General features: G+C 32.3%; 5 protein-coding genes across 6 annotated transcripts; 2 read left to right on the top strand and 3 right to left on the bottom strand.

The window, feature by feature from the left end:
- The first annotated feature begins 4,723 nt into the window (after nucleotides 1-4,723).
- On the top strand, nucleotides 4,724-9,126 carry LOC148310848 (uncharacterized). Its single transcript, XM_088257717.1, has 4 exons — nucleotides 4,724-5,021; nucleotides 6,084-6,182; nucleotides 7,463-7,617; nucleotides 8,960-9,126. The coding sequence occupies exons 1-4, from the start codon at nucleotides 4,794-4,796 to the stop codon at nucleotides 9,009-9,011; spliced, it is 534 nt and encodes a 177-aa protein (XP_088113843.1). The 5' UTR covers nucleotides 4,724-4,793; the 3' UTR covers nucleotides 9,012-9,126.
- A 549-nt stretch (nucleotides 9,127-9,675) lies between these two features.
- Nucleotides 9,676-13,526, bottom strand: neb (kinesin family member nebbish). Its single transcript, XM_088257655.1, has 3 exons — nucleotides 12,295-13,526; nucleotides 11,353-11,529; nucleotides 9,676-10,533 (listed from the first exon to the last, which is right to left on the bottom strand). The coding sequence occupies exons 1-3, from the start codon at nucleotides 13,354-13,356 to the stop codon at nucleotides 10,000-10,002; spliced, it is 1,773 nt and encodes a 590-aa protein (XP_088113781.1). The 5' UTR covers nucleotides 13,357-13,526; the 3' UTR covers nucleotides 9,676-9,999.
- A 114-nt stretch (nucleotides 13,527-13,640) lies between these two features.
- On the top strand, nucleotides 13,641-18,636 carry Ttc19 (tetratricopeptide repeat domain 19). Its single transcript, XM_088257656.1, has 5 exons — nucleotides 13,641-14,003; nucleotides 16,098-16,286; nucleotides 16,943-17,103; nucleotides 17,964-18,117; nucleotides 18,306-18,636. Exons 1-5 carry the CDS (start codon nucleotides 13,728-13,730, stop codon nucleotides 18,558-18,560), a joined length of 1,035 nt encoding a protein of 344 aa, XP_088113782.1. The 5' UTR covers nucleotides 13,641-13,727; the 3' UTR covers nucleotides 18,561-18,636.
- A 1,133-nt stretch (nucleotides 18,637-19,769) lies between these two features.
- Nucleotides 19,770-21,100, bottom strand: Catsup (zinc transporter catecholamines up). The gene has a single exon (XM_088257657.1). The coding sequence runs from the start codon at nucleotides 20,879-20,881 to the stop codon at nucleotides 19,835-19,837; it is 1,047 nt and encodes a 348-aa protein (XP_088113783.1). The 5' UTR covers nucleotides 20,882-21,100; the 3' UTR covers nucleotides 19,770-19,834.
- Nucleotides 21,101-21,534: 434 nt separating this feature from the next.
- Pyroxd1 (pyridine nucleotide-disulfide oxidoreductase domain 1) lies at nucleotides 21,535-24,549 on the bottom strand. Of its 2 annotated transcripts, XM_088257614.1 has the most exons (3): nucleotides 24,223-24,549; nucleotides 23,846-23,970; nucleotides 21,535-22,923 (listed from the first exon to the last, which is right to left on the bottom strand). In XM_088257614.1, the coding sequence occupies exons 1-3, from the start codon at nucleotides 24,279-24,281 to the stop codon at nucleotides 22,490-22,492; spliced, it is 618 nt and encodes a 205-aa protein (XP_088113740.1). In that variant the 5' UTR covers nucleotides 24,282-24,549; the 3' UTR covers nucleotides 21,535-22,489. The 2 variants fall into 2 exon arrangements, with proteins under 2 accessions (XP_088113740.1, XP_088113739.1); XM_088257613.1 differs by having other exon boundaries at nucleotides 21,541-23,970; nucleotides 24,223-24,357.
- Nucleotides 24,550-25,684: the final 1,135 nt, after the last annotated feature.

The following is a 25,684-nucleotide window of genomic DNA, read 5'->3' on the forward strand; positions in this document are numbered from 1 at the left end:
TGTTTGTGATTTTTGTCTTCTACTGTATACAAACGTAATTATCGACAAATCATTTTATTTAGTAACAAATGGGCCCAATTTATCTATCAGCGACATAATTCAAATGGTGTAGAGACAGCCCTGGGCTTTCGATCATTATTTATTGCTGGAAAAAAAATCCAAAGATGAATTTTGTGTAAAAAAAAAAACATAGGGAAGATATGGAAATTGTCTTTTTTTTTATTTACAGTATATTTATTTTGCAAAGGAAAAAATAACAGGAATAATTATAATGAAAGTTAACTAACACGTTTTATTTATTGATTATGCTCTGCTGTATGCTACGTGAGAATCGATTGCTTATATCTAAATTAACCAGCTGCCTGACATATACATATAAAATAGAACTAAGTGATTACTTATATTTTCTCATTTTTCTCTTATTATTAACTGTAGACAGTTGGTAGAATTCCATATTGAATTGTTGGGTCATCATCATCTTCTAAAGGCAGCGCCTTGTTGTGTCAGCCACTTGTCTCTGTCAGTCGCCATCCTCTTGAGCTGCGAATAGGAGGAGACGTCCATGAGCCGCTTCAAATCCTGGAAGTATGAAGTTCTTGGGCGGCCTCTTGTTCGTTTTCCCAAGATTCTTCCTTCGAAGATGTTGCTAAGAAAGGTGCTATGTCTAATTGAATTGTTGGGTAACATATCCAAAATAAAACAAGGTTTTTGTTGGATTGAATTCTACATTTATTTATGTATATCTTAATACGTGACGCGTTTCGTCTTCTTAGGATATTATCAAACACTAAGAAGACGAAACGCGTCACGTATTAAGATATACATAAATAAATGTAGAATTCAATCCAACAAAAACCTTGTTTTATTTTGGATATATTACCCAATAATTCTGTATTTTCTTATTTGTTACTTTCTTATTTGTTTTACAGTCTTGTTGATCTTAATCCCATGTCCCATAATTTGTAATGAAAATTCCCTATCGGGAATATTATATACTCGTATGTCACTTTTGTATGTTATTTGTTTAAATAAATAAATAAACAATTTTTTGGTGTTCATATCTTTAAAATAATTTAGTTAATGTGTAAAAAACTTATTTTTACTGTGGTTTCTATTAATCCTCCCGAAAACGAAAAGAAATGTGTATAAATCTAGGAAATATGTCTACTGTTTTTTTTTACATTCATAATTAAAACTCAGTATCTTTTTAGTCATATAAGGGTGGTGTAACTTGTCGGTGAACTACGCCGCACCCTTCATTGTACGTATTACAACCCACACTACATATAATGTAGGTAGTGCACAATACCCACCCCATCCTTTACCCACTTCCTAACATCTCTCTTTGTCAGTTTCATACCTCATTAGTGAATGTTAGTCATTAGCCATGCCTTCTAGCTACTCCTTACATAACTAACAACTATTTATAAACATTCTATTAAATAATAATTCATGCTTAGATATCAAGTGAATAACTTATGTAGCCAGCCTTGAAATAAATTTATGAAAATCATGTAAATTTATAAATGCACGCTCTAATTGAATAAATACCTAAGGAAGTGAGGTAATTAATCGAAATGTTGTTATTGAATTAAGCTTAACAATTGCCTAGTAAAAAAAATACGCAAAGTTTTAATTTTAACCCGATGGTTGCCAGAGACGAGATATCTCGGCAAATGGCGGAGTGCCCGTATGGCCAGAGACGAGATATCTCGTCAGTACTTTTGATGACGTATTACTCCGCAGTTTTAACTCATATTGACAATCTGTCAAAAACGGAACATACATTGCCATCAGTTGAAGTTGTCACAAAATATTTTATAAAGTTTTTAAATACTTTTAAGTGATTTATCGGTATCACTTTCAGCTGACAGTTGACAGATGTCATTAGGGCTACCACTCAAACCACTTGAAATATTGATTATTTTAATCGATTGTTTTGAACGCCAGGGGTTTTTATTTTGCTAATTTTTTTTGTGTTTTTCTTATTATTTTAAAATATTCCATTGATAAATAATAGTTGTGTGTTAATATTAAATTTAATAAAAACTTGCGTGTGCGACTTAGTGTGACAACCCTGAAAATTTGAAACTGGTTTAACTTCAAGAATAAAACTCTAACAATCGATGCGGGATATAATATTTGGTAAGTAAATTATAATTCAATAAAAACAAAAAAAAAAATCTTTAGACAACTTTTTTTTTTCAAAAAAATACTTGGCCTGTTGAGCACTGCGGCGTAATTTATTTGCGGCTATGAAAAGGTTAAAAACAACTCTCGAGAAACGTTGTTACTTAAATTTTAACCAGTAGAGTACAGTTGATATAAATCCACCTGTTGGGTGTTTTCAAATGTTTTGGTCATGGTTCTGGCAAGCTAATTCACTACTGCTTCTACTTCACAGCGTTTCACTGCAGAAGTAGGCTGAGAGGAGGGAACGCCACAGTCATCTGTCCTGACATACACTCCTAGCTTCCTCTACATTCATACATCTAGTCATACATGCCCTCCTCTAGTCATACTTTTATAGACTTTTGACACGACCAGAATTTAGGTTTCGATTGATCTGGTCGTCTTGCTGGCCATCCTAGTTCTTTTCTTCCATTCATATTTGCCCAACTTGCCAAACTCTCTTAGTTTTTTTTATCGCCATCCATTCGCTCCACATGTCCAAACAACTCAAAGACCCATTAAAATATTTATAATGGCGGACAGTGTGTATCATGTGCTTACTGTCACTTAGCCTTTTCAATGTTTTCGATTGCATTGATGTTTCATAGATTTTTAATATTTTCATTGCTTCACAAGCTTTATGAAATTATAGGTACATACATATTCGAAATGTGTGTTTTCTATTTTCTTTTTTTTTTCCATTTAATTAGACTGAGCCACAGTAATACGTAGTGTTACTAGTTTGAAAACAACGAGGATGATTTAATTTTCAAAATTAAATTATTTTCAAATGTATAAAATTTTAAGATTGTGTTCACTGTTATCTCTTAAAACGATATCAAGAATACTGCACTTAGCTACAAATAATCGGAATTGTAGAAATTCAGAACTTAAAATATCTACAATTTGATGCTACGCAAGTTTTCTTATCTACCCACGATTTGAAACGCAAAATATAAAGCTCGCTACAGTGAGCTTGTCCAGATTCGTGGGATCGATATGGGGGCAGCGGAAGGAGGCTGTATGCCGTAACCATGGAAACTGCTCTCAATCTCGGCAACAAGTAGCAGCACTCAGCACTCGAGTTAAGTGGACCCCATCCCTCTTACTCTCACCCCCACGGAACCTGCGACCCTCTTCACAACCGTCTTTATTCCTTTATTTGAGCACTCTCGGGTAGAAAGCTCTTAAATGATTAGGTCCATTTTGTTAAAAAATGTTTCACGACTCGGCCTGCCACGAACGAATCCCAAATCGAATTATTTTTATCACGATTTTTATTGATACCTGAAGAAGTTTACTGAGACAAAAATGTGGAAACCAGAGCTTACGAACTGTCAATCGCTAGTTTGAGTGATAACTTTACACACTGTAATATTTACTACTATACCATAATTGACATTCACATAATTTAAAGTATAAGTAATTGGACATTGGCCTTAAAAAAAAAATGTTTTACTAAGTTGATTCAGTTGACCAAAAAAGATTTATACAATATTTAAAAAAAATTCAGTCGATCAGATGTTTCACGTTCCCATCTTTTAATCGACTTATACGAAAACAATTATTAAAAATTCAGCATTTACTTGGAAACTTTTAATCTATAATGTACATATACACACACAAATATTTTATAATTTATATTTGAAGCCCTAACATTGTGATTTTCCATTTTATAATTAAAATGTAACTTTGTATTTAAATCACTATAAATATTTTATTAAAACTTAATTATAATGTCTACCGGATTCGAAGCTCACCGGTAGACATTTTAATTAAGTTATGAAAAATATTTAAAGTGATTTTTAAAAAAAGTTACATTTTAATTACAAATATATTACTTATATTATATGTGTTTATTTTTAAATATATAGCTTATGTATGTGTGTATACAAATATGTATATTATTAATTCATCTTGTCCGCCTCCATAGGGTAATAGTTAAAACATTTGACTACCATGCTGGAGGTCCCGGGTTCGATTCCTGAGGGGGGGATGAATATTATTTAAAGTATTTTGTTCACTCTAATATATATTTATTTGATACTACCCTGGACTGGTACCTGAAACGTAAGACTGATTACCCAAAATTAACGTGCCCTATGCACCATTGAGTGCGGATAAGAGTCAGAAGTATTTTCAAATATACCTTAGTAAAATACATAATTAAGTTACTGAGTATCATAAATGGTAAAATATATTTTAAATCTGCGAACATAAAAATATACATATACGTCATCAATGTGGAGGGCTGATTTACAATAATATTCGAATTATGGTACGCCTTAGTGAAACAATCCATGAAGGCTAAAAAAGGCCGTCAACTCTTAGTTTTATTTTCAGGATTATTCAGTAGCCAAAAATTGTATGTTTTTCAAATTTATAGTAGAAAACATTAGGATTTGTCGTAACCTTTCAAGACTCCACTAAGATTTTTCCTCACACGCGTTAGATAGGTAGGTACTACGAAATTACGTAGGTACCTGATAATGCAGAATCAGTTTTGAAATTCGAAATTAATTTGCGAAACTCCAAACATTTGAAATACGAACATAGAAAATATTTGACGTTGCGTTTACAACTAAATTATTTTTGTCTTAAATTAAAACCAAAATTTAAAAATGATTTCTGTGAAAGAAATTGAGTTTGATTGGCTTATGATGGTGGTTGCCGGGATCGCGACTCATTATTTCCAGATCAACGCTTCGGGGATCAACAAGGACAATTCCCCTTTACCTAATTTCCCTTCCTTGTTCTTCTGTTATGGAGTTTGCCTAATCATAGCGAACAAAGACTGGTGGCCAGCATCTTTTCGACAACCCCCAAAAGGAATCAAAAAATTGTTTAGGGTAAAAAAATCATAAATCTCCTTGTATGTGTTACCTATTATCATGGCTTTTTCCTCATATAACGTGCGTATGACGTACCTTTTTGAGAGTTTATATTTTTAAAACAAAACATTAAGGTGAACTTCTTTAGTAGCGAACGACGCGAGCGGCAGACGCCCAATTTATAAATGAACCACACGATTGGGATTCGCAGAACTTGACTTGCAGTTGCGATTACAAGTTCTCATTCACAAAAATCTGCGCACACCTATAAAAAATCACCAATAAGCAGTTTACTAAGGAATCTAGTGTTCTATTTTTGTGATGAAAAGTTTGTTTGGAAATAGATAATAGTGGATGAGCGATCTTCGACAAGAAGAGTCGTTACTATCGTATCGGTCAAGAAACAGTGTAGTCACATCTCTCCGCAGTCAATGGATGTCGGTTAATAGGAATGTTGTTTATATCTTTTGATTTTGCATAGTACATTTCTCTCGTCTAACAAATCACATTAATTCATTGAACAGATCATTTATAAATGGGAGCGTCCGCCGCTCACCGTTGACGTTACTAGGTACATATACCTTCAACATGTCTATTCCCTTAACTCAGTTTTGAGAACAAAAATCCGTGAATTCTGTAAAAATTCTGTAAAATGACATTTGTATTTTGGCTAAAATACGAATAGGATCGTTGGAACATTATAGGTACCTATAATTTTCCAACGATCCTATTCGTATTTTTTTGCATTATGAACTCGTCTATTTCTATTTTTCTATTTTACTGGTGTTTTTTTTTATCCGGCTAGGCCCGTGATTTGAATTATTGTATTACGAGCATTCCACATAAATAGACTAACAATAAGTTAAACAATTCGTTAAACGTGTCAATTAGACGTAAAGGATAAAAAATAGTGATGTATACGAATATACCAATTGGTAGCCTGGGATATTATAATAGAGAATTTAGAACTGCTTACGTCGATGCGAGGGGATAGATACTTCATTTTTACAGTGTAATTTATTGAAGAAAGATAATCAATATTTAGAGGCGATCGATAATAGATGCGTTTTTAATTTCTAGGTGGCACTGACATGCGTCATTGTGGATTTTATCATGAGGACAGTTTACTTGTCTTACCAAGAAGGTCTTAAATTTGTAATGCAATATTCCTATTCGGAGGTAAGTCGTTAACTCCATTCATACTAGTCTGGACGAATTCTTTTCGTTTTCAGTTGACACTGCTAATTTTCACCGTCTAAAAGCAAGTGACTTGTGTGGTCAAAGTAACATCAATCATATGAATCCAGAAAACGTTCAGAATTTACTGCAGGGGTTCGGAGTGACTCTCATCCTCTATTATCAAACGAGTATTATTCTCATTCGAAATCTCTCGAGAAAAAATTCATTTTACATCTGCATAATGTATCATTGTTTTGACCTAATTGTCCTATGACTTACTGATACTATCATCAATAAGAACGTACGTAAGTAATACACACCATGTTTCAGGAGAAACCGCAACAAATCAAAAGGACAGTATTCTTCGTATCAGTAAAAAAACATAATGATTAATTTTGAAAGGTGTATTTTTATTTTATTAAATAGTATGATTCGTGTAAATGTACCTTTACTTTTGAACATCGACTCAATAAAAATAGGGACGCGGGGATGTGAATGTAGGGGAATGTAGGGGATCGGGCAGAGGCGTCCGCTTGTAATAAGGTTCAAAGAGTATCTATACCAGGGCTGTCCAAACCAAATACGAAACGGGGCTATTCCGAATAACTAAATATATTAAAGGGCTGCAAGAGCAAAAACTTATTTAAGAAAAAAGAAAAAATACAGGGATGTCATTGTAAGCAAATTACAAACGTAAAGACACGGTTTGGGAATTCCCCTTATGATTAGGACAGAAAACTTGTTGCGATATACATAGATAAATATGCCATAAATATTTTATTTATTTATTTGGGATGCCGTAAAAGTATGATAATGTTCTACGAAATCATTTTTTTAAAGGAAAATTTCATCTTAATGAGAGACTTGTTGGGATTTCATATGATGTTTTAGGGACGCGTGTGTTCAGCATTCTCTGTACATGTCCAGCCCATCTCAATCTGAGGAGTCTCAAATGGACTGAGATACTAAAGACCTGATATATTGTACGAGTATATCAAACAGTTCGTTGTGTCGGATTCGCCGCTGTTCCCCCTCTTTTATTCTATTTTCTGTATTTTTCATCTTACATAGGTACCAGCCACTGTTTTAATTAATATACAGTGGAAACTCTCATAACGAGTAATTTGCATAACAAGTAAAAAATATGTGAAAAAGTTGCTCCCTTAACGAGCGATATTTCGCATAACGAGTAACAGAGAACGAGTAACGAATTATGCTCGTTATAAGATGCTCCATTGTATTCAATATGAAATAACCTAAGCATACATCCTGTTTTACAGATAAAAACTCAAAACGCCGATTTGAATTCCTTTATGTGTGCTATGGCACAGCCAGATGCAATAATACTCACATCATCAATTTTATCCATATTATTTGTTGCCTTGTCAACACACGTACTGAGGAGGACTGGCGATCTAATGCATTTGGGCAAAAGGTAAAGTAAATTCATATTTTGTTTTACATTCCTGGTGCAAGTATATTGACCGTGAACAACTTCCAGGGAAAAAATCATTCTTTTTTTTAAAGAACGCGAGTTGCTATTCGATACCATACTTTTTTATATTTCGATAGGTTTATGTATACATTTGTTTTATATTTAGCATGGGTTAGAAAAAAATTATTACCTGAAATTTTTCATTTTCAGTTATTTTCTTTTATAATTTCCTAAAATAAAAACAAATCAATACCACTTTTTCCACTTTCCTTCTTATTACCTAATGCAGTGGTCAGCAAACCTATTAGCCAAAGAGCCAAATATGAACATTGCAATGACTAAAAATTTTCCTAAGAGCCAAGTCTGTTTGCAATTCTACTACACCTTAATTATAATTTTAGACCTTTATTAAATTAAGGGTACACTCAATTAAAGTTGATTTCACACATAATAATGATTTTATTCATTATTTTTTGACATCTCATCAAAGATGAAGAAGAATATGGAAGTCTGGGCATTTACGGGGCTGACGACCGTTATAGGCTGGTTTAAGTGATCACTTTACACACGTGTAACATTCACCAATTCTACCCATTATTGACAACCACACTACTTAAATTCTTGGAAGTTCTATATATATGAACCAATTTAGAAACCTTGTTCTTGAATCACTAGAACTTCACTAGAAACATCTATTGATGAGACGTAAAGAAGCTTTCTATTAAGCAGAAACTCTTATATTAGTATGTGAGGTCTAAATCCTGGATTATAATCACACACATGAGAAACGCCAGAAAATACCATTTTCATTTTTATTATTAAGCTTATAATAAATGCCCATAAATGCCCATACTTCCATATTCTTCTTCATCTTTGATGAGATGTCAAAAAATAATATGAAAATAACTCCTGTAATTGGAGATAATCCAGATTTTGTGAACAAGTATTTGGACACACTCAAAATGTTGTATTTTATTCATTGATAAAAAAATCTTATGATTGTAAGGTATCCATAAGAATGCTACTTGTTGCAAATAATGTCCTCGCATCTCCATTGAAGGTTTGATCAAGTCGAGTTTATACATATTTTTAGCATTTTTCCGGGTTTTCGTCAATAAGATGACTTCTCAATTTGCTTTAAATAAGGTTCATGATTTGAAAAGGTTTTTCGCATGAATACGTAGAGTCGAAGAGCCATCCCGCAGATATTTGTGCCGGAGCTGCACTTAAAGGGTCAAAGAGGCGCATGCATCTCTGAAGCCACACTTTGCTGACCATGCCTTAATGATCGGTATTCATTCCTTCATAAACAAATCCATCTCAATGTGTTTTCTTTTTTCAGTGCCTTAAGTATGGTGACTAAAAAACCCGATTTAAAAGAAATGTTCTCATGATATTTTGATGTTTAAATGAAGACTGTCTACCAATTTTTTAAATACCAATTTGATGAAACATTATATCGCACACCTTTTGTATTCAAATAATAAATCTTGTTTGATATAATTTTAATTTTGGTTTTTTTCCATAACACGCATGCAATTTTAATGTTTTGATATTTATTGTGAAAAAGTAATATGTATCTATTGAATGAGAGAAACAACTGGGGATGCAGGCACAGCAGTCGGTAGATGTTGAATGTGCTAGGAAGAGAAATACCCTGTATTCATAAATACTATTAAAATTCGACCTTGAAATGAAAATTCCATATGAAAGAGATTGGGCCGATCTACACCCACTGTATTCATCGCTCTGTATTCCACGTGATTTCAATTAATTTTAACGCAATGTCTTGTGTTTAAAATAAATTGACAACAGTAGGAAAGTTAGAAAACCCATAATTTTGTACTTTTTTTTATCTCTCTGCACATTTCAGAAACTTTAGTTCATTATAAAATATATGAAAAAATCCTGACTAACATTTCATCAAAACTTATATCTCTCTGAAAATATCAAACCAAGGATCTATGTTAAAAATGTAGAAATTAATGGCACAATAACGGTAAAAAATAGTAAATAACATTGTTGAAATAGATTCAATGAGTAAATAAAATAAAGTTATGTTTGGACTAGAGTTTTTATTTTACAGTCATTTCTATAATATTATGGTAAGTACTATATCTATTATCTATTAAGTAGATATTTTTCACAAACTTGAATCCCAGTTATTAAACAAGTATCCTAGTAGCAATTAGAGAGTAGGGCCCAAAATCATATTTATGCAACTAATGTGATTACTACTATGTAATTGAATGACGATGTAGCAACAAAAAATAACAATTAAAACACACAAAAAAATTATAAATTATTATATTACAATATACTGTAAGCCAATGGATAAATTATTAATGCTAATAAAGTGAATTAAGTGGCAAGGTTTTATCACTAAGAATGAAAATCTAACATTTCCTTTAAATTTGTGTAACTAGTAGACATGTTTTCTAATAGCGATAATATTTTCTTTTCTTTCTCATCCTTAGCACTCTTTGGTACACATAAAGATTTTAATACATTTATGGAGGTATCTAATTGCCGTAAGTGTAGAACGATGTCATTTTTACTGGCATCGGTGTCAACGTGTATATTAGATTTAGGTTCCAAAATGTTTTGCAAGTTCTCAAAAAAATTACTTTGGAACTTTGGAAGATCGTTACATTTAATTTTTTTAAAAAAATCATTTTTCTGAACTTCCAGTTCGTTCTTACGTTTGACTGCTGCTTGCAAATTCATACCGAGTCTCGACAACTCGATATGTAATTTTTCTTCAACAGCTTTTTGCTTCACTTCTATATTGAGAATTTCATTCTGATATTTAATCATGTCGGCTTTGATTAACAGTTTTCTGGTTTCAGAAATATTGTCTTTCTTCTCAGGAACATGTCTTTCAAAATCTTCGCGCAGAGATTGAAGTCGCTCTACCTAATGATAAAAAAAAAACAATTTATCAAATATAATAAATCAGGATAATAATAAATCATTTGTAGAATGTAAATTTACAAATTCATTAGTAGCAGAAAAAGTACAGTGTATAAAAAATAGGCATACATTTGTGAGTAAAGAGTTTTTGGTAAAAAAAAAATATGTACAAAATACTAAATTGAGTTGCCACTTAGCATTTCCATATCAATGATGCATGGTAGCCAAGTTAACCACTAACTAAAAAGCCAGGCATATTTATCTTAATTTATCAATACTAAGCACACATAAATTTTCTCTCTATTATCTCCTTTTCTTTCTCTTAACACATAGCGTAGTTAAATGAATAACACTTTGATACACCTCCTTTTTTCATAATTTAACCTTTCCAGGAGTATGGACGTAAATGAATGTCATTGTGAATTTTCCTCAAAGGAGAATCGACGTTAATGAACGTCGAAATCTGTCAGTTGGTATGATGTAATTCTATAGAAATGACATCTGTGGATATTTGTACTTAACTTTCTCATAAAATAAAACCTAGAGATGGTGAGCTTTATTTTTATTTAAATATTTTTACGTAATTTCTATCTTCATAATACAAAGATTTTATATTTAAAAATACATATTTAATGTAAAAAAAAAACCCACTCCCCAGAGAAAGTCGGACATCAATTATTGTACTTCTGGAAAGGTTAAAAGTTCATCAAACAATTCAAAAAGTGTCCCTCTTTAGTCTGGTAAAATCCCAGTTTTAGACTGGTACTGGTACTCTTACAAACAAAATTTATCATGTCAATTTTTAGACTAATAAAATTATACCTCTTGGCGTAATTCCCGTATTAACTTCAATTGCGGATCTTCATTGACAGCCACCCTGTTGACAATATGTCGAGCTTGACAGGCATATCTCAATGTTGACAAAGTTTCCTCCATGTATAGGACACTAGGAGACACGGTTGCAAGCATCACAGTACGAGAGTTCCCTCCTAGACTTTCCTGCAAATATTTATTAACTTATAGGTATGTAAATTAAATGAAGTATTTTATTAATAAAATTAATATTAAATATTGTTGCCAAACCAAATAGATATTTTATTGAAATTTAAATAGTAAAGTTTGTAATATATACAAAAAAAAATTATCAAGAAAGCATTCATTGAAGTCGACAGTACAAGTTTTATTTTTATATGTATAACTTTGACAGCACGTCAATCATAAGAACGATTGCAACACGTAATCTATACTCCTTTGAGACTAATTTTTTGGTTCGCAGAAAGATGAATACAATAGATGTTTTTTTTTAATATTTCGCTCACTCCTTTCAAGAACGTCATAAATCAAAAAACTTGATTTTTCAGGAGAACGTTTTTAAAGTTTAAAAATAAAATACAATGTATTAAAAATAATTATCAAGCCACTTATTGAACTTTTTACTGTACATTAGATGTTTTTAGGTAAAACCTGAAGGTTTTTTCTCCATTTGAAAAATATTAAGTACATTCAAAAAAAATTATTAAACAATACCTTTTCTTCTAAATGCAAAAACAACACTTTCTGCCCTGTAGCGGGTAAATATTAAGTTAAAAATGTGCCTCTTTTGCTGGGATATAGTACATTTTCTGGGCATTCCAAAAACATGCTCAACTGTAAATTGACGATTTTTTATTTATGACGTTCTTGAAAGGAGTGAGCGATGTGAATTATGACTATACACAGTAAACATTCAATAAATAAAAGTAGTAAGAATAGATTAAAGAATACCTTAAGTAACCAGGTCAGTACTGACTCTCTGTAAGGAATAAAGTTACCCCTCTTGAGGTCTGATAAAGATGTAATGACTTTGCCCAAAGTGAGAAGAGATTTATTAATGCTCAAGCCTTCCTTAAACCTTTCTTCGCTGACAAAGGAAGTAGCCACCCGCTCGCTTCCGGCCAGGTCCACTAAGCTGACCTTGGAGCGTAAACTCTGCTGAGAGCACACGGCCACTTCTAGAATGGCGTGCGAGCGCGAGGAGTGGTTGTTGTGTAATGTGGCGCTGGTGGCCCGACGCCTGTTCCCGTGAGCTAACAACACATTCAATTCATTTAAAGAATCTACTCTGTGCTTACTCAAGTTCTCCACGTATGGTCCAGTCGAAGGATGTTCCCTAACTCTGAGGCTTGTTTTATTTTCGACATCATCTGAATCACTCAAAAGATCGTGAATTTTTTCATTATATATTTCGTAGTAACTAATGGAGACTTCGGATTCTTTACTCTGATTACGAATCAATAACTCGTTACAAAACCTCGGAATAATACCCGACCCTTCTCCGCACAGAGTGGAATCGGATCCCATCATGCTATATGTTTTACCCGACCCGGTTTGTCCATAGGTAAATAGACACGCGTTGTATCCTTCCAAAGCAGCATCTAAAAGAGGCAACGCGATCTCTTCAAAAACATCCTTTTGACTCGAAAATTTATTCAAGCCGTCTTCGTATGACCAAAATATGTGATCATAACTGTAGGTAGATTCAACATCATTAGAAGCTCCAGTATTAACGGTAATTTCTTTATCGATAACTTTAAATGGGCATTCACCTCCTGATATTGTTTCCTTAGAATTCATAGGACGAAACCTAACCGCGACACATATTTTACGAACGTCCGCAGAGCTTTCCCCTAACTTTAATTTAGACCGCGTTGGAGTATTTATGTTCCCAATACACTCTAACTTTCCAACTTTTTTGTCCTTCGGAGTGTTTCGCAAATTGCACAAAGTCTTGAAACTTTTGACAGGGGTTAAGCATTCGTTCTGGCACTTCACTCGTGAATTATGCATTTCGGTAATGTATTTTAGTAATGGATTATAAGCGTTGTTAATTTCCTTTTTGCTTAATACTGATTTTAAATTATTACTTTTTAACACTACGTTTTTTGCCCATTTCAATTTCAGCAAAGCAGCTGACAGTTAAAAGCAGTTGACAGTTTAAAATATATTTAAAAAATCATAGACAAACTTTGTAAGTAAATGCCTACCTAATATTTATTCTACGATCAAACCCTTTTTTTATAGAGGTTATTTAGTATCTATGACCTATTTTTCTGTCAGTAAAATGTCATTTTATGGTCTGGACTTTTCTTTGTGAAATGTCAAGTTTTTAAGGTTATGTTTAGTAAAATACGATTTTGTAATAAAATAAATCCATAAAAATGTACAGAAGGGGATTTTTCGCTTTCCAAAACATAAAAATATCATTTAAACATGCTTCATCGAGTGCTATTACACAGTTAAAAAATTCAGCCAATTTCATAAGATCCCAACATTTTCAAGGAAAATTTAATACCGGCCCATTTTTTCTCAGAAGCGCATTAGGTTTTACTCTTTTCAGCTGGCCTGAGATAGAAAAGCACACAAATGCTGAAGATGATCTTATTACAAATTTAAAATGGTGTATTCTTCTTATCGAAAGAAAGGAATATGCCAAGGTTAGTAATAATCGCACTCCACACAAAGTTAAATTCCTCGTTATTATACATTAATAACTCATATTTTTAGAAAGCCTGAGAAGAATATTAGATAATTGCTAATTAACAAAGTATATGAAATTTCACCTTTATATCGTTAAATTTAGAAATTATAATCAGTCATATCCAAGAACACCCAAGGATCTACTTATAGTAATTAGTTTAGATAGCTACCACCATATTTATTTAAAGAAAAAACCTTGAAAAACCAAAATAGATTATACCTACCAATATGTCCAATATTTTTTTAAAATTTATTATTCTTTTTCCCCTGACGCTTACCATCCCCAAACGATACACAGGGCACTGCACCAAATCAATGCACTGTTAAGTTGGTTGTAAATTAAATTAAGGCAAGGCGATCAGTTCTGCACTTGAGGTCCAGAGTTATACTAAATAAATATAAGTGAGAAATCTAATATGTATATTTGTTCTTAACCCCCGGGAATCTATCCCAGAACCTTAAGTACGGTACCCAAACGAGCTTACCACTTCAATGTGCAGGTTGATATCAATTTATTATGCCATACGTAGTCAAAAGTAAGGGGAGAATGATCTAAAAATCTTACACAAACACATATCGCTCACTCCTTTCAACAAAGTCATATATCAAAAACTTGATTTTTTAGGAGATCGTTTTTGATGTTTAAAAATTCAATAAAATGTATTTAAAATAAATATCAAGCCACTTATTGAACTTTTACTGTGCAATAGATCTTTTTAGGTAAAACCTGAATGTTTTTTCTCCATTTAAAAAATATTTTGTTGAATTAAAAAAAAAAATTAAACAATACCTTTTCTTCAAAATGCAAAAACAACATTTTTTGCCCTGTTTCGGGTAAATATTAAGTTTAAAATATGTTGCTTTTGCTGGGATATAGTACATTTTCTGGGCATTCTAAAAACATGCACAACTGAAAATTGACAACTTTTGATATATGACGTTGAAAGGAGTGAGCGATATGTACACCATTGATGGGATTTATGTAATAAAATTCAAAATACGTCATCTGGTATTGGATACGAAATCTTCTTTTACAAACATAATGAAATTATTTATTTTGTTTTTATTTATTTATTTAGATACATAATATTTATGTACATACTGTTTTGTATCAATTTTTACTGGGGATAAGAAATGGACTGTTTATTCGTTACTTTTTCTCGGTTTATATTTCTTTCCAGCTTAAGTTTTTTGTATAAAATATATTAGGATCTTTAAATACACAATGAAATTTGTGCATTAATTGCCATGATTAGCTTCAAATGATCAAGTTCAAAATCCGAATTAAATAATGACTTATTTTAAAGAACTTGTTATTAAATTTCGTTGTCCATGCATAGTGTATACATATTTAAAAATGTATAGGAGTTGCTGCTTTAGTGTAATGTATAAATACATATACAGATGAGTAAAAATATGCGTAAACATATGTAATTACTTTCATAACTAACAACAACAAAAAAACAAACAAATTATTAATGTGTACTGATTTTTGTCCCTTTTTCATGTTGCCACAACCACTAAATATCTTTTTAATGGTGTAATTTCCTTTGTAATATGATCTATAATCTTTAAAAATATCTATTTTTAGCATTTATGTATGGAAATAATCATCAACATATAAAAGAACCATCACTAACGTAACTTAACCTGAAGAAACATCCTTATTAATTTTATTAAAATGTTGTACTTTTCCAGGCAGAACAATTGCTACATGTAGCATTACACATAACTTAACCCGAAGAAACACACTTATTAATTTTATTAAAACGTTGTTCTTTTCCAGGCAGAGCAATTGCTACATGTAGCATTACGCATGGCTTAACCCGAAGAAACATCCTTATTAATTTTAATAAAATGTTGTACTTTTCCAGGCAGAACAATTGCTACATGTAGCATTAAGCATTAACTTAACCCGAAGAAACATCCTTATTAATTTTATTAAAATGTTGTACTTTTCCAGGCAGAACAATTGCTACATGTAACTTTACACATAACTTAACCCAAAGAAACATCCTTATTAATTTTACTAAAATGTTGTACTTTCCCAGGCAGAACAATTGCTACATATAGCATTACGCATCGCACAACAATCTCAGAACCAGGATGGCATCACTTATATTTACGATGTCATGGCTAATCTAGCTCTTAATATGGGCCAATATGAGAAGGCAGAAAAACTCTTTGTGAATGTCATGCAAAGACTAATGGGAAACGGTTTAAAACAAGACGATATTAAGGTTTTTATATTTTATTTTACCCAGTAAATTTCATACTTAACTAAACCATAGTAAGAAAAATAAATGGAGAGAGTGTAATAATTTATAACATTTGGAGACACTAAAAATGTTGTAAATAAATTATCTGGTCAAATTATAAGCTAAAATAATAAAATGAAAAGAACATTTTCCCGCGTTTCTCATGTGTGATCCAGGATTCAGAATCCAGGATTCAGACCTCACATACAAATAAAAGAGTTCCTGCTCAATAAAAAAGCTTCTTCATCTTACCAATAGATGTCACTAGTGAAATTCTAGTGATGCAAGTACAATGTTTCGGAATTGTTTGTATTTATAGAACTTCCAAGAATTTGTAGTGTGGTTGTCAATCATGGGTAGAATTGGTGAATGTTATACGTGTGCAAAGTGATCACTTAAACTAGCCTATGACGGGCGTAAGCCCCGTAAATGCCCAGACTTCCATATTCTTCTCTATCCATGTTGAGATGTCAAAAAATAACGTATTGATTAATATACGACAATTTTTTTTCAAATCGGGGGAGAGTTCATGATCAAGTGCTGTTTTCTTCTGTTTGTTTTAAAAGACCATACAAACTTTTACACTTGAAAAATCATTGTGATCCTAACACATCATATTGTTTTTTCTTTTCTTTCAGAACATACACATAAGTTTAAAGTTAGCAAGAATTTATTATTTGAAAGGTGATATGGAAAAGGCAGGTGTTGGATATAGATGGAGTATAGAAAATTTACGAAAGAACATTGGAAGTGATTTGGAGTCTGAAAACAATATGTTACTAGCTCTTGCTAATAACTGGTTAGTTCTCAATTACTTTTATTTATACCCATTATACACTTTTATTTAATTTATTTATTTATATATTTTTGTAATACCTACACAGAATTTACAAAAACTTTCATTAAAAATTTTATAGTAGAATTTATTTACTTTTTTATATTGGAAAAAAAAGTTTGCAAATGAATTTATTTTAAAAAGAATATCGGCATTAATGTGTAAAAACAGAATTTGATTTTTGTAATAAAAATAATTATAATCGTAGTCTTAAACCTCGGCCAATCCATAGTACAAAAATAATTTTGCATATTCAATGGTGGGCCATCGGGTTTATTTATAATTTAATATTGCGGCGAAATTAAATTGGTACAAATCTCTGCTAGTACAAAAAGTTAAGTTTTTTTTGTCGGTAAGCAATAATGCTATGTCCCTGTGTAAACGCTGACAAAATAAGAGCTACCTAACTACCCGTACTTACAAATATAACATTTCACTGCCACTGGTCATAGACAAACTGGAATGGCCCCCCATTTTCTAATGCGTTTCCCTAGTGTGGATAGCAATCAGACCGATAAATTGAGAATAAACTGTTTAAAACCTGCAAACAAATTATTTATTTTTATATGTCCGCCTCTGTAGTGTGATGGTCAGTGCTTTTGGCTACCGCGCTGGAGGTCAATGGTTTCAATTCCTAGGGGGGTCATAATAAATGTGTGACTTTTTACTTTTATATGACCCTGGTGGTACTTGAAGCGCAAGGCAAGACCTTTCCTTTGTGTATTTAATGATCAAAAAACACTTGGGTTGAGACATGGGTGAAATGTGACTTATAAATAAATTATTAATGTTTAAATGTAATTATTAAATAAGTATTTTTTTAGGTATACAGAAATATTGATAGAAGAGAAGAATTATGAATATGCTATGAAACTGATGAAAGAATCATATGATATTTTGACCCGTTTTGAAGAAGGCAACCAAGAACAAATGGTTATTTTACTAAAATTATTTGATATGGGAACAATCTCTGAAAAAGTAAGTATTGATTTACGTAATAAAAAAACATAAATGGAAACTAACTAACTAGTTAATTTTTTGTACTCATTTTGTTAAATATTACAAATATGATTTTTATTCCCTTTCAAAAACAATATATGTACTTACTAAATACTTTCCATTTTAACTATAGTTTTTTTTAATTACATAAATAATGCTTCCCACAGATGAATGATTTGACCGCATCAGAAACCTATTTAAAAGAAGCAATCAAACGTGGGCACTTAATAAAAGACATGGATGAACTTAGCCCTATATACATTAATTTAGGAAGAATCTACCTAAGGCAACAATTATTTGATAAAGCGAGGAAATGTTGCGGCTACGGTTGGAAGTTAGGTATTGATAAAGATAATAAGGAATATCAAAATGAAGCCAGTCTATGTTTAGAGGAAATTAATAGATTGAGAAAAATGAAATAATGGATTGTTAAGTTATTAACATGAAACGTTTATTAATGAACTTAAAATTGTAAATAAAATTGATATTTATAAAGCATTTTATGTAGTTTTCATTAATTAAAAATTATTTTATTTGTATAAAATATTACATTTGTTAAACAAAGGATTTATTTAAGTCCGCCACTTCATCTGGAAAAATTTCAGACAATTCAAGTCATTCAAAATACAATAATATGTTTGTACTTATAAATATATGCATACTACATTATTTAAAATCAAAATAAATTGGCTTACGAATTGTTTTAGAAACATTTCTGCAATACATAATTGTGGTTTGTTTTTAAATATATTTATATACCTACATGCTTTTTATTGAATTTTAAATGACCTTCTATCGAAATTTAATTGCAGTTGCAGTCATCGTTTGTTGAAACATCAAATAGCTTCTTGAATGATACAAATATCCACATATATATGTGGCGGTGTTACAAAATGCAGAAACGAAACAGGAGGGTAGTAAAAAAAATATATGTGCCTTTAAAAAATTAATCATCCAAAACTCTAAATAATTTTACTTCATTCTGTTTTCAAGGAGACATAAAACTGACCACCTCGCCTTTATGCAATTTACTATCAGTTTAACATTGCATTAATCCAATGTATTACCCTATATAGCAATGCATATAGATAAAAGAAAATATAATGTTTGGAGAATTTTTATACATGAGACTATGAAACTACATACGATTGTAGATACCATGGTAGATAAATTCCTAGAAAAATTAATGTTCCGTGAAACAATTCTATATAAAACCCAGAGCGAAACCTTGTAGGTGACCGTATTATTAGAAGTTTCAGTATTGAGAGATAAACTGATATTTTAAAAGGTTTTTAAATAATTTATTCACCTGTCGAGGGGAGGACTGCTCTCTTAACACTGCTAGTGCAAATTAAAAATAATACCAAGTTAATGAAAGCATCAGCCATTACATCTTTACGATCAAATTAATCAATTAATAAATTGATTATTATATCTAAATTATAATGTTTTTACTGTCTCCGGTAAAATAAAACAAGATAAAGATGGATACTTTACAGATTGACCCCAAAATATAATTTCTATTCTTGACTTACTAAAATGAGCACCCTTAAATATGTTGCCTGCTATGTGTATTCATTTTAATAATTGGAATGGAACTGTGGAACTGACACGGAATAAAAATAAAGTCATAGGAAGAATATTTAATATTAAAATTAACACAGATATACATACTTATGAGTAATAAAATATTAATCTATTCAAGTTTAGCTATTAGGACCATCATTAGTACGCCACATAATAATGCGACAATTTCCTTCAAGGATTGTAAGTACTTAGTTGTAGAGTCCTCCAGCAGTTCGGGAATAACTGAAACTGTGGCGATGTAAATGAAGCCGCCAGCTGTGAAGGGCAACACCCAGGCCGAAGTGAAAGAGTCGGAAGTGCCATCCAAGAACAGGGACAAGGCTGTGCCTGCCACCGCACCCAGCGCTGTCAGCAGCTGCAAGTACATGGCCTTCTTCCGGGAACACCCGGACTGCAGGAGAATTGCAAAGTCGCCTATTTCATGGGGCACTTCGTGTAACAGAATAGTAAATGTTGTGACCATTCCGATGTTCCGGCCTGCAATATATGAAGCGCCGATGGCAAGTCCATCCGTAAAGTTGTGTGTAAAATCAGCGGCAAGATTCAAGTAACCCGCAACTTTTATTTGCTCGCTTTTCTCTTCCTTTTTATTCTTTTTTCCGTGACTATGTCCATGACCCGAACTCAATAATCGAACAATCTTTTCCACAACTAGAAATGTTATGATCCCTCCTAACACAGCCAGTCCGACACTCATATCGTGCGTATGACCTTCGCTCGAATGGTCGTGAGAATGTTCGCTTCCGTGATCGTGGGGAGTGAGGGCATGTGGAATCAAATGCAAAAATGCATCTCCGAGAAGTCCTCCAGATGCAAAAGCTAGTAAAACTTTTAAAAGTGGTTTTCTCTCTGTAGTTCCATCAACTGGAACTAAGTATAAAATAAAATACGGCGCTGCGCTGATCAGAAGAGTTGATCCCATTGCTTGGACCCACAGATCGTACTTTTCGTTTGTATTGTGCAGCGCCTCGTGATTTTCGTTAGAGTCGGAGCCGGAGTCAATGGGTTGGTTAGCAGCTTTTGAATACTTAAAACTTGGGGGTTCATCGTGAGCGTGGTCGTGAGAACCGCCGTGACTGTGCCCATGAGAGTGACAAGAAGCTGATAGTATCGAAATAAGGAATAACGTCCGCCACATACTCATATAAAAGTTCATTTTAATACTATTAAATGTTTCGTTTCAATTTCTTATTTTAACACTTTTTTCATAAGAATTTTCATTAAATATGTAAATACTTTTACTATATAACCAAAACTAACATTTTTTTATTTAACTGTCAAGTTAAAACACCAAAGATATAGAAATTGTACCGGCTGTCTTAACGGGTTGCCACGTTTTCAAAATATTTGTATATAAAAAAATTAAAAGAAACAAGTGTTTCTATATCAAAAAATACATTGGTTAACGTTCTAAAAATACTTATTCGTGGACGATCACACAACAATAAACAAAAAGGGACATGGCTCTAATAGCAATTCCTTTGTCTATGGTGAATATATCCGGCGGTTTATTTGAAACGTAATTTTGAAGGCCCTTCCTTGTTTTGTGTAATATATTTGTACAGCATAAAGTTACGGATTTGTTTAAAAGTACATTTATAAAATAATACAATACATTACAATCTCCCCCTATTATACAATACATTATTTTTTTGTTAATGGTCGATATTTTGTTCTATTGCATTATGAAGATAATTCATATATCATTTAAAATAATGGGTTTTATATATTTAAAAATAATTGTTTTTAGTTTATTATACAAGGAATTTACATATTAGGAAAAATACTTTTTAAAAAAAAAACTGATAGTTTCATTGTAATGATTTATTTTTGTCATACACATATTTACAATTCAAATAAAAAATAATGTGCCCTCATTGGGATATCTCGTGCTCAACACATCTTCCAATACTGATTTAACCCATGGAGTAATATAATGGCATGTTGATAATTAATCTTCCAATGTAGTACTTATTAGTTATTACTGTACAATTTAATTTTAAAAAAGTACGATATTGATCAATACTATAGATATTGCCATCAAATTCTATTAATGTTTTTGGAACTGCTTAGAGGAAGTTAGACAACTGAGGGTGTGGAAAACGGCGCGTGGAAAATGAACCAGACTATTGCAGTGCCTAGACCCGTAGGCAGACTCTTTGAAGTGGTGGCTAACAAATGCCAAACAGTATCCGATCTTAACCTTTGTGAAGACTTGTATTTTGTCACCTTGTATACTCCTATTTTTTGTGATATTCTTATTTTTTCACCATTGAGTTCATTTTCAGGTGTTGGCGTCCATCATAGCTCTATACCTATCCTTGTCTCTATCCCTGGCGGCCAGGAATACCTGCTCAAATTATCCAGATTCCCATTTTCTTTATTTGTATAATATTTCTATAAGAACTCTAAATCTTTACTCTTTTAAATGAAACTTAATTAGCAATGTTGGTATTATTTACCAAGATTTAAATAAAACAAGCTTATACATTAATAGATCAAAACAATTTAAAAATAAATCAAGATAACAATATTTTCAAAACACCTCAAGTTTAATGAATTAAAAACATTTTTAAATAATTATTTGTTTCATTAGCTGTGGCATTTACAAAGGAAAAGTCATATTAATATGCATATTTTTTTTTAAAATTATCATAACACAGAAGGAAGTTGAATTTGTTCTTCAAAATAGTCAGAAATCACAATCCCATAATATTTGCCCAGATGTATTGAGTAACAAGTAAATATATAAATATTTTTATCATCAGTCAAAATAATCTTCAATATCTATATTTGGGTTTAAAATATCATCCCCATAAGGGGATAAATCAATTTGGTTTAATATTAAATTTTCACAAGTTTCTTCTAGGCCAGTTTCTCCAATAAGAATGGCTCCCTGAAGCTTATTGTCGACTAGAACAAATTTTATGTATTCCATATTTGGCGTGGTACGAATTAAAATCTCATATTTATTGTCAAGTCCTTGACCATTGTATTTACCTAAAAGAACAATCTGGTATCCAAATAAATTTGTTGTATGTGAGAAAAGTTCAAAACAGAAATCCTGGAGAACTTCTTCTTGAATGTGATAGGCGTGCATACTCTTAGCAGCCATTGCGCCCATCTGATAGGCCTGAGTCCACAGGCGCATCTGGAACCAATGAGGAGCTGGCGGCCAATCAGCATAGCACACATCGCCTGCAGCAAAAATGTTTTTAACAGAAGTTTCCATTCGCCAGTCGACAGCGATTCCCCCATTTAAGCCCAATCTCAACTCACTATCACATTCAAATTGTATTGACGGATTAACTCCCGTGGCAGAAATGACTAAATCACAATCGATAACACTTCCATTAGATAGGTGAACCTTCAGTGGCCAACCTTCTGCATTATCCACTATACTAGAAACCTGCGTTTCATATATGATTTTAAGAGAAAAATCACTGTCTCCCAAAATATTCTGTTCTTTCAACCAATCTGGACCAAGTGCTGCAGCTTTATAACCCATTTGTGAATTGTTAATATTTTCTTCGGTATATTTTATTCTTTTTACAACACCCTTAACATTTTTACTAACATCTTCTTTTGTTGAAAATTTCAAATTTGTTCTAAAAAATTCAGCTGCACCGGGATCGATAAAAGTAGAAGTTATATAATTATCTTTTATAACCCATATAATTTCTACTCCTTCAATGGCATACACAAGCTCGGATGCAATTCCTCCATTTCCAACAATTATTATTTTTTTAGATTCTTTAACTTTCTCCCGAAATATTTCAACAGAATCTGTATCTCTTATACCGAGAACTCTTGGGTTGTTATTAGCTTGAGATATTATGTGTGGTATACCCCCAGTACAAATAGAAAGATATTTATAGCTGATAGACAATCCTCTTTCAGTTATTACTTTATTTTCTGATGAAATAATATTTGAGAGTTTGTCATACAGTATGGTTAAATTTGGATGTTTATTTTTAAGGGACTGGGCATCTTTTTCCGTAACACTAAATGAACAGACCATTTTACTTATAGGAATCAGGTCTGTTATAGTTTTAACTAAAGGTGAAGCTGTTACTAAAATAACATTTTCATGTGGAGAACAAAATGATAGGTACTCAACACAGGTAACTCCAGCAATTCCACTGCCTATCACCAAGTATGTTGCGGAATTCATGTTGTTTATTTTTTAATCTAGTAACAATCCAAGTTTGGTGAGATAAATTCTTTTTCCAATTGTGGATTTTCCTGGAACAAAGAATTAAACATTTCATTAATAAAACTTTTCTCAATTCATATCAATATCAACTTTGTGAATAACGAATGTCGTAGTGATGGAATTGTATTTGAATGTGAGACACCATGATAACAGTATACATGGTTCTTAAAAACTATCGCAGACAGGCGTATTATTTTACCTTTTGGGTATGTCAACCACAGGCAAATGAATAGGAAAAATATTTATTAATAAACAAAAATAAACTTATATTTTGCAATCACCTGTTGCCAGCTATAATATGTGAAGGACGAACTGCACGTAAAAACTTGATGTTTTTCATGAAACGTCAAATATTGAGACAACCTCTATCATTGTTTATTAATTATAATAATTGTTGTATTCTCAAAATACTGCTCCAATTATTTAAATATACATTAAAAAAACTTTCCTTCATAACGAGAGTCATCGACATTTATGCATTATTCAACAATAAATACGAAAAATAAAAACAAGAAACGCTCCCTGCCACAGATTATACTGAAGTATACAAAAAAGGTTATATACCAGTACACAACCGTTTACTGTCATTTGCTGTCATTGTTCCAACCACGTTTCGAAACTATTAATGCGCGCCCATAGACAAACACATATTTTTTTTACAACATTTTGAGTGTGTCCAAATACTTGTTCACAAAATCTGGATTATCTCCAATTACAGGAGTTATTTTCATATTATTTTTTGACATCTCATCAAAGATGAAGAAGAATATGGAAGTCTGGGCATTTACGGGGCTTACGACCGTCATAGGCTGGTTTAAGTGATCACTTTACACACGTGTAACATCCACCAATTCTACCCATTATTGACAACCACACTACTCAAATTCTTGGAAGTTCTATATATGAACCATTCATGAACAATGTTTCTAAATTGGTTCATATATAGAACTTCCAAGAATTTGAGTAGTGTGGTTGTCAATAATGGGTAGAATTGGTGAATGTTACACGTGTGTAAAGTGATCACTTAAACCAGCCTATGACGGTCGTAAGCCCCGTAAATGCCCAGACTTCCATATTCTTCTTCATCTTTGATGAGATGTCAAAAAATAACAATTTTTTTTAATAAGGAAAGCAGGTTTCAATTATTTTTTTACGATTACGTCTTCTTCATCTTTCCATGTTCGCTCCCTAGGTGGAACATATGGCCAACACGTGACGTCTCCAAGTCACTCTGTCACGCGCCATCTCCTTGGCTTCCGCCCAGGTCAGTCCGGCATCTCGAAGTTCCGCTGAGTATAGTTGGTGAATGGTCGTCAGTGGCCTTCCGGGGCGCCGGAATCCTCAGGGCTGGAAGAAGAGACATGAAGGGTTGATGCTCTCAGGTGGCATTCTAAGGAGATGTCCCAACCATGTCTACCTTCTCCTCTTCAGGACTTCTAGTATGAGGGCCTGTTGAGTTCAAAAACTTAATGTTTTCCGCTCCACGTTGGCCTGATTACAGGAACATATACTTATAATACAAATGAGTATGCTCTCTAGCCTGTTTACATTTTATCAAAATAAGCATGCTAATTTTGAGCATACTCATAATTACGCATGCTCAAATCAAATACTCCAAAACACATACCTGTCGTTCGCACAGGACTGAATAAAATCATTATTTTGCTTTCAATACAAAGCATCCAAAAATTTCTGTCATCAAGAAAGAAAAACAGAAGGAATAGGACAAATTGGATTTTTTAT

This window comes from Brachycentrus maculatus, unplaced genomic scaffold (assembly GCF_059751285.1).
Source record: "Brachycentrus maculatus isolate JH-2025_06_01 unplaced genomic scaffold, ASM5975128v1 h1tg000086l, whole genome shotgun sequence".
Lineage (NCBI taxonomy): Eukaryota > Metazoa > Arthropoda > Insecta > Trichoptera > Brachycentridae > Brachycentrus > Brachycentrus maculatus.

Coding starts and splice junctions, on each gene's coding strand:
- LOC148310848 (XM_088257717.1), top strand. CDS start 4,794: ATGATTTCTGTGAAAGAAATTGAGTTTGATTGGCTTATGATGGTGGTT. Junction 5,022..6,083: donor GAATCAAAAAATTGTTTAGG/GTAAAAAAATCA, acceptor TTTAATTTCTAG/GTGGCACTGACATGCGTCAT. Junction 7,618..8,959: donor CTAATGCATTTGGGCAAAAG/GTAAAGTAAATT, acceptor TTCTTTTTTCAG/TGCCTTAAGTATGGTGACTA.
- neb (XM_088257655.1), bottom strand. CDS start 13,356: ATGCATAATTCACGAGTGAAGTGCCAGAACGAATGCTTAACCCCTGTC. Junction 11,530..12,294: donor TACTGACCTGGTTACTTAAG/GTATTCTTTAAT, acceptor AAATATTTGCAG/GAAAGTCTAGGAGGGAACTC. Junction 10,534..11,352: donor TACGGGAATTACGCCAAGAG/GTATAATTTTAT, acceptor TTTTATCATTAG/GTAGAGCGACTTCAATCTCT.
- Ttc19 (XM_088257656.1), top strand. CDS start 13,728: ATGTACAGAAGGGGATTTTTCGCTTTCCAAAACATAAAAATATCATTT. Junction 14,004..16,097: donor AAAGAAAGGAATATGCCAAG/GTTAGTAATAAT, acceptor GTACTTTCCCAG/GCAGAACAATTGCTACATAT. Junction 18,118..18,305: donor TGGGAACAATCTCTGAAAAA/GTAAGTATTGAT, acceptor TGCTTCCCACAG/ATGAATGATTTGACCGCATC.
- Catsup (XM_088257657.1), bottom strand. CDS start 20,881: ATGAACTTTTATATGAGTATGTGGCGGACGTTATTCCTTATTTCGATA.
- Pyroxd1 (XM_088257613.1), bottom strand. CDS start 23,899: ATGAATTCCGCAACATACTTGGTGATAGGCAGTGGAATTGCTGGAGTT.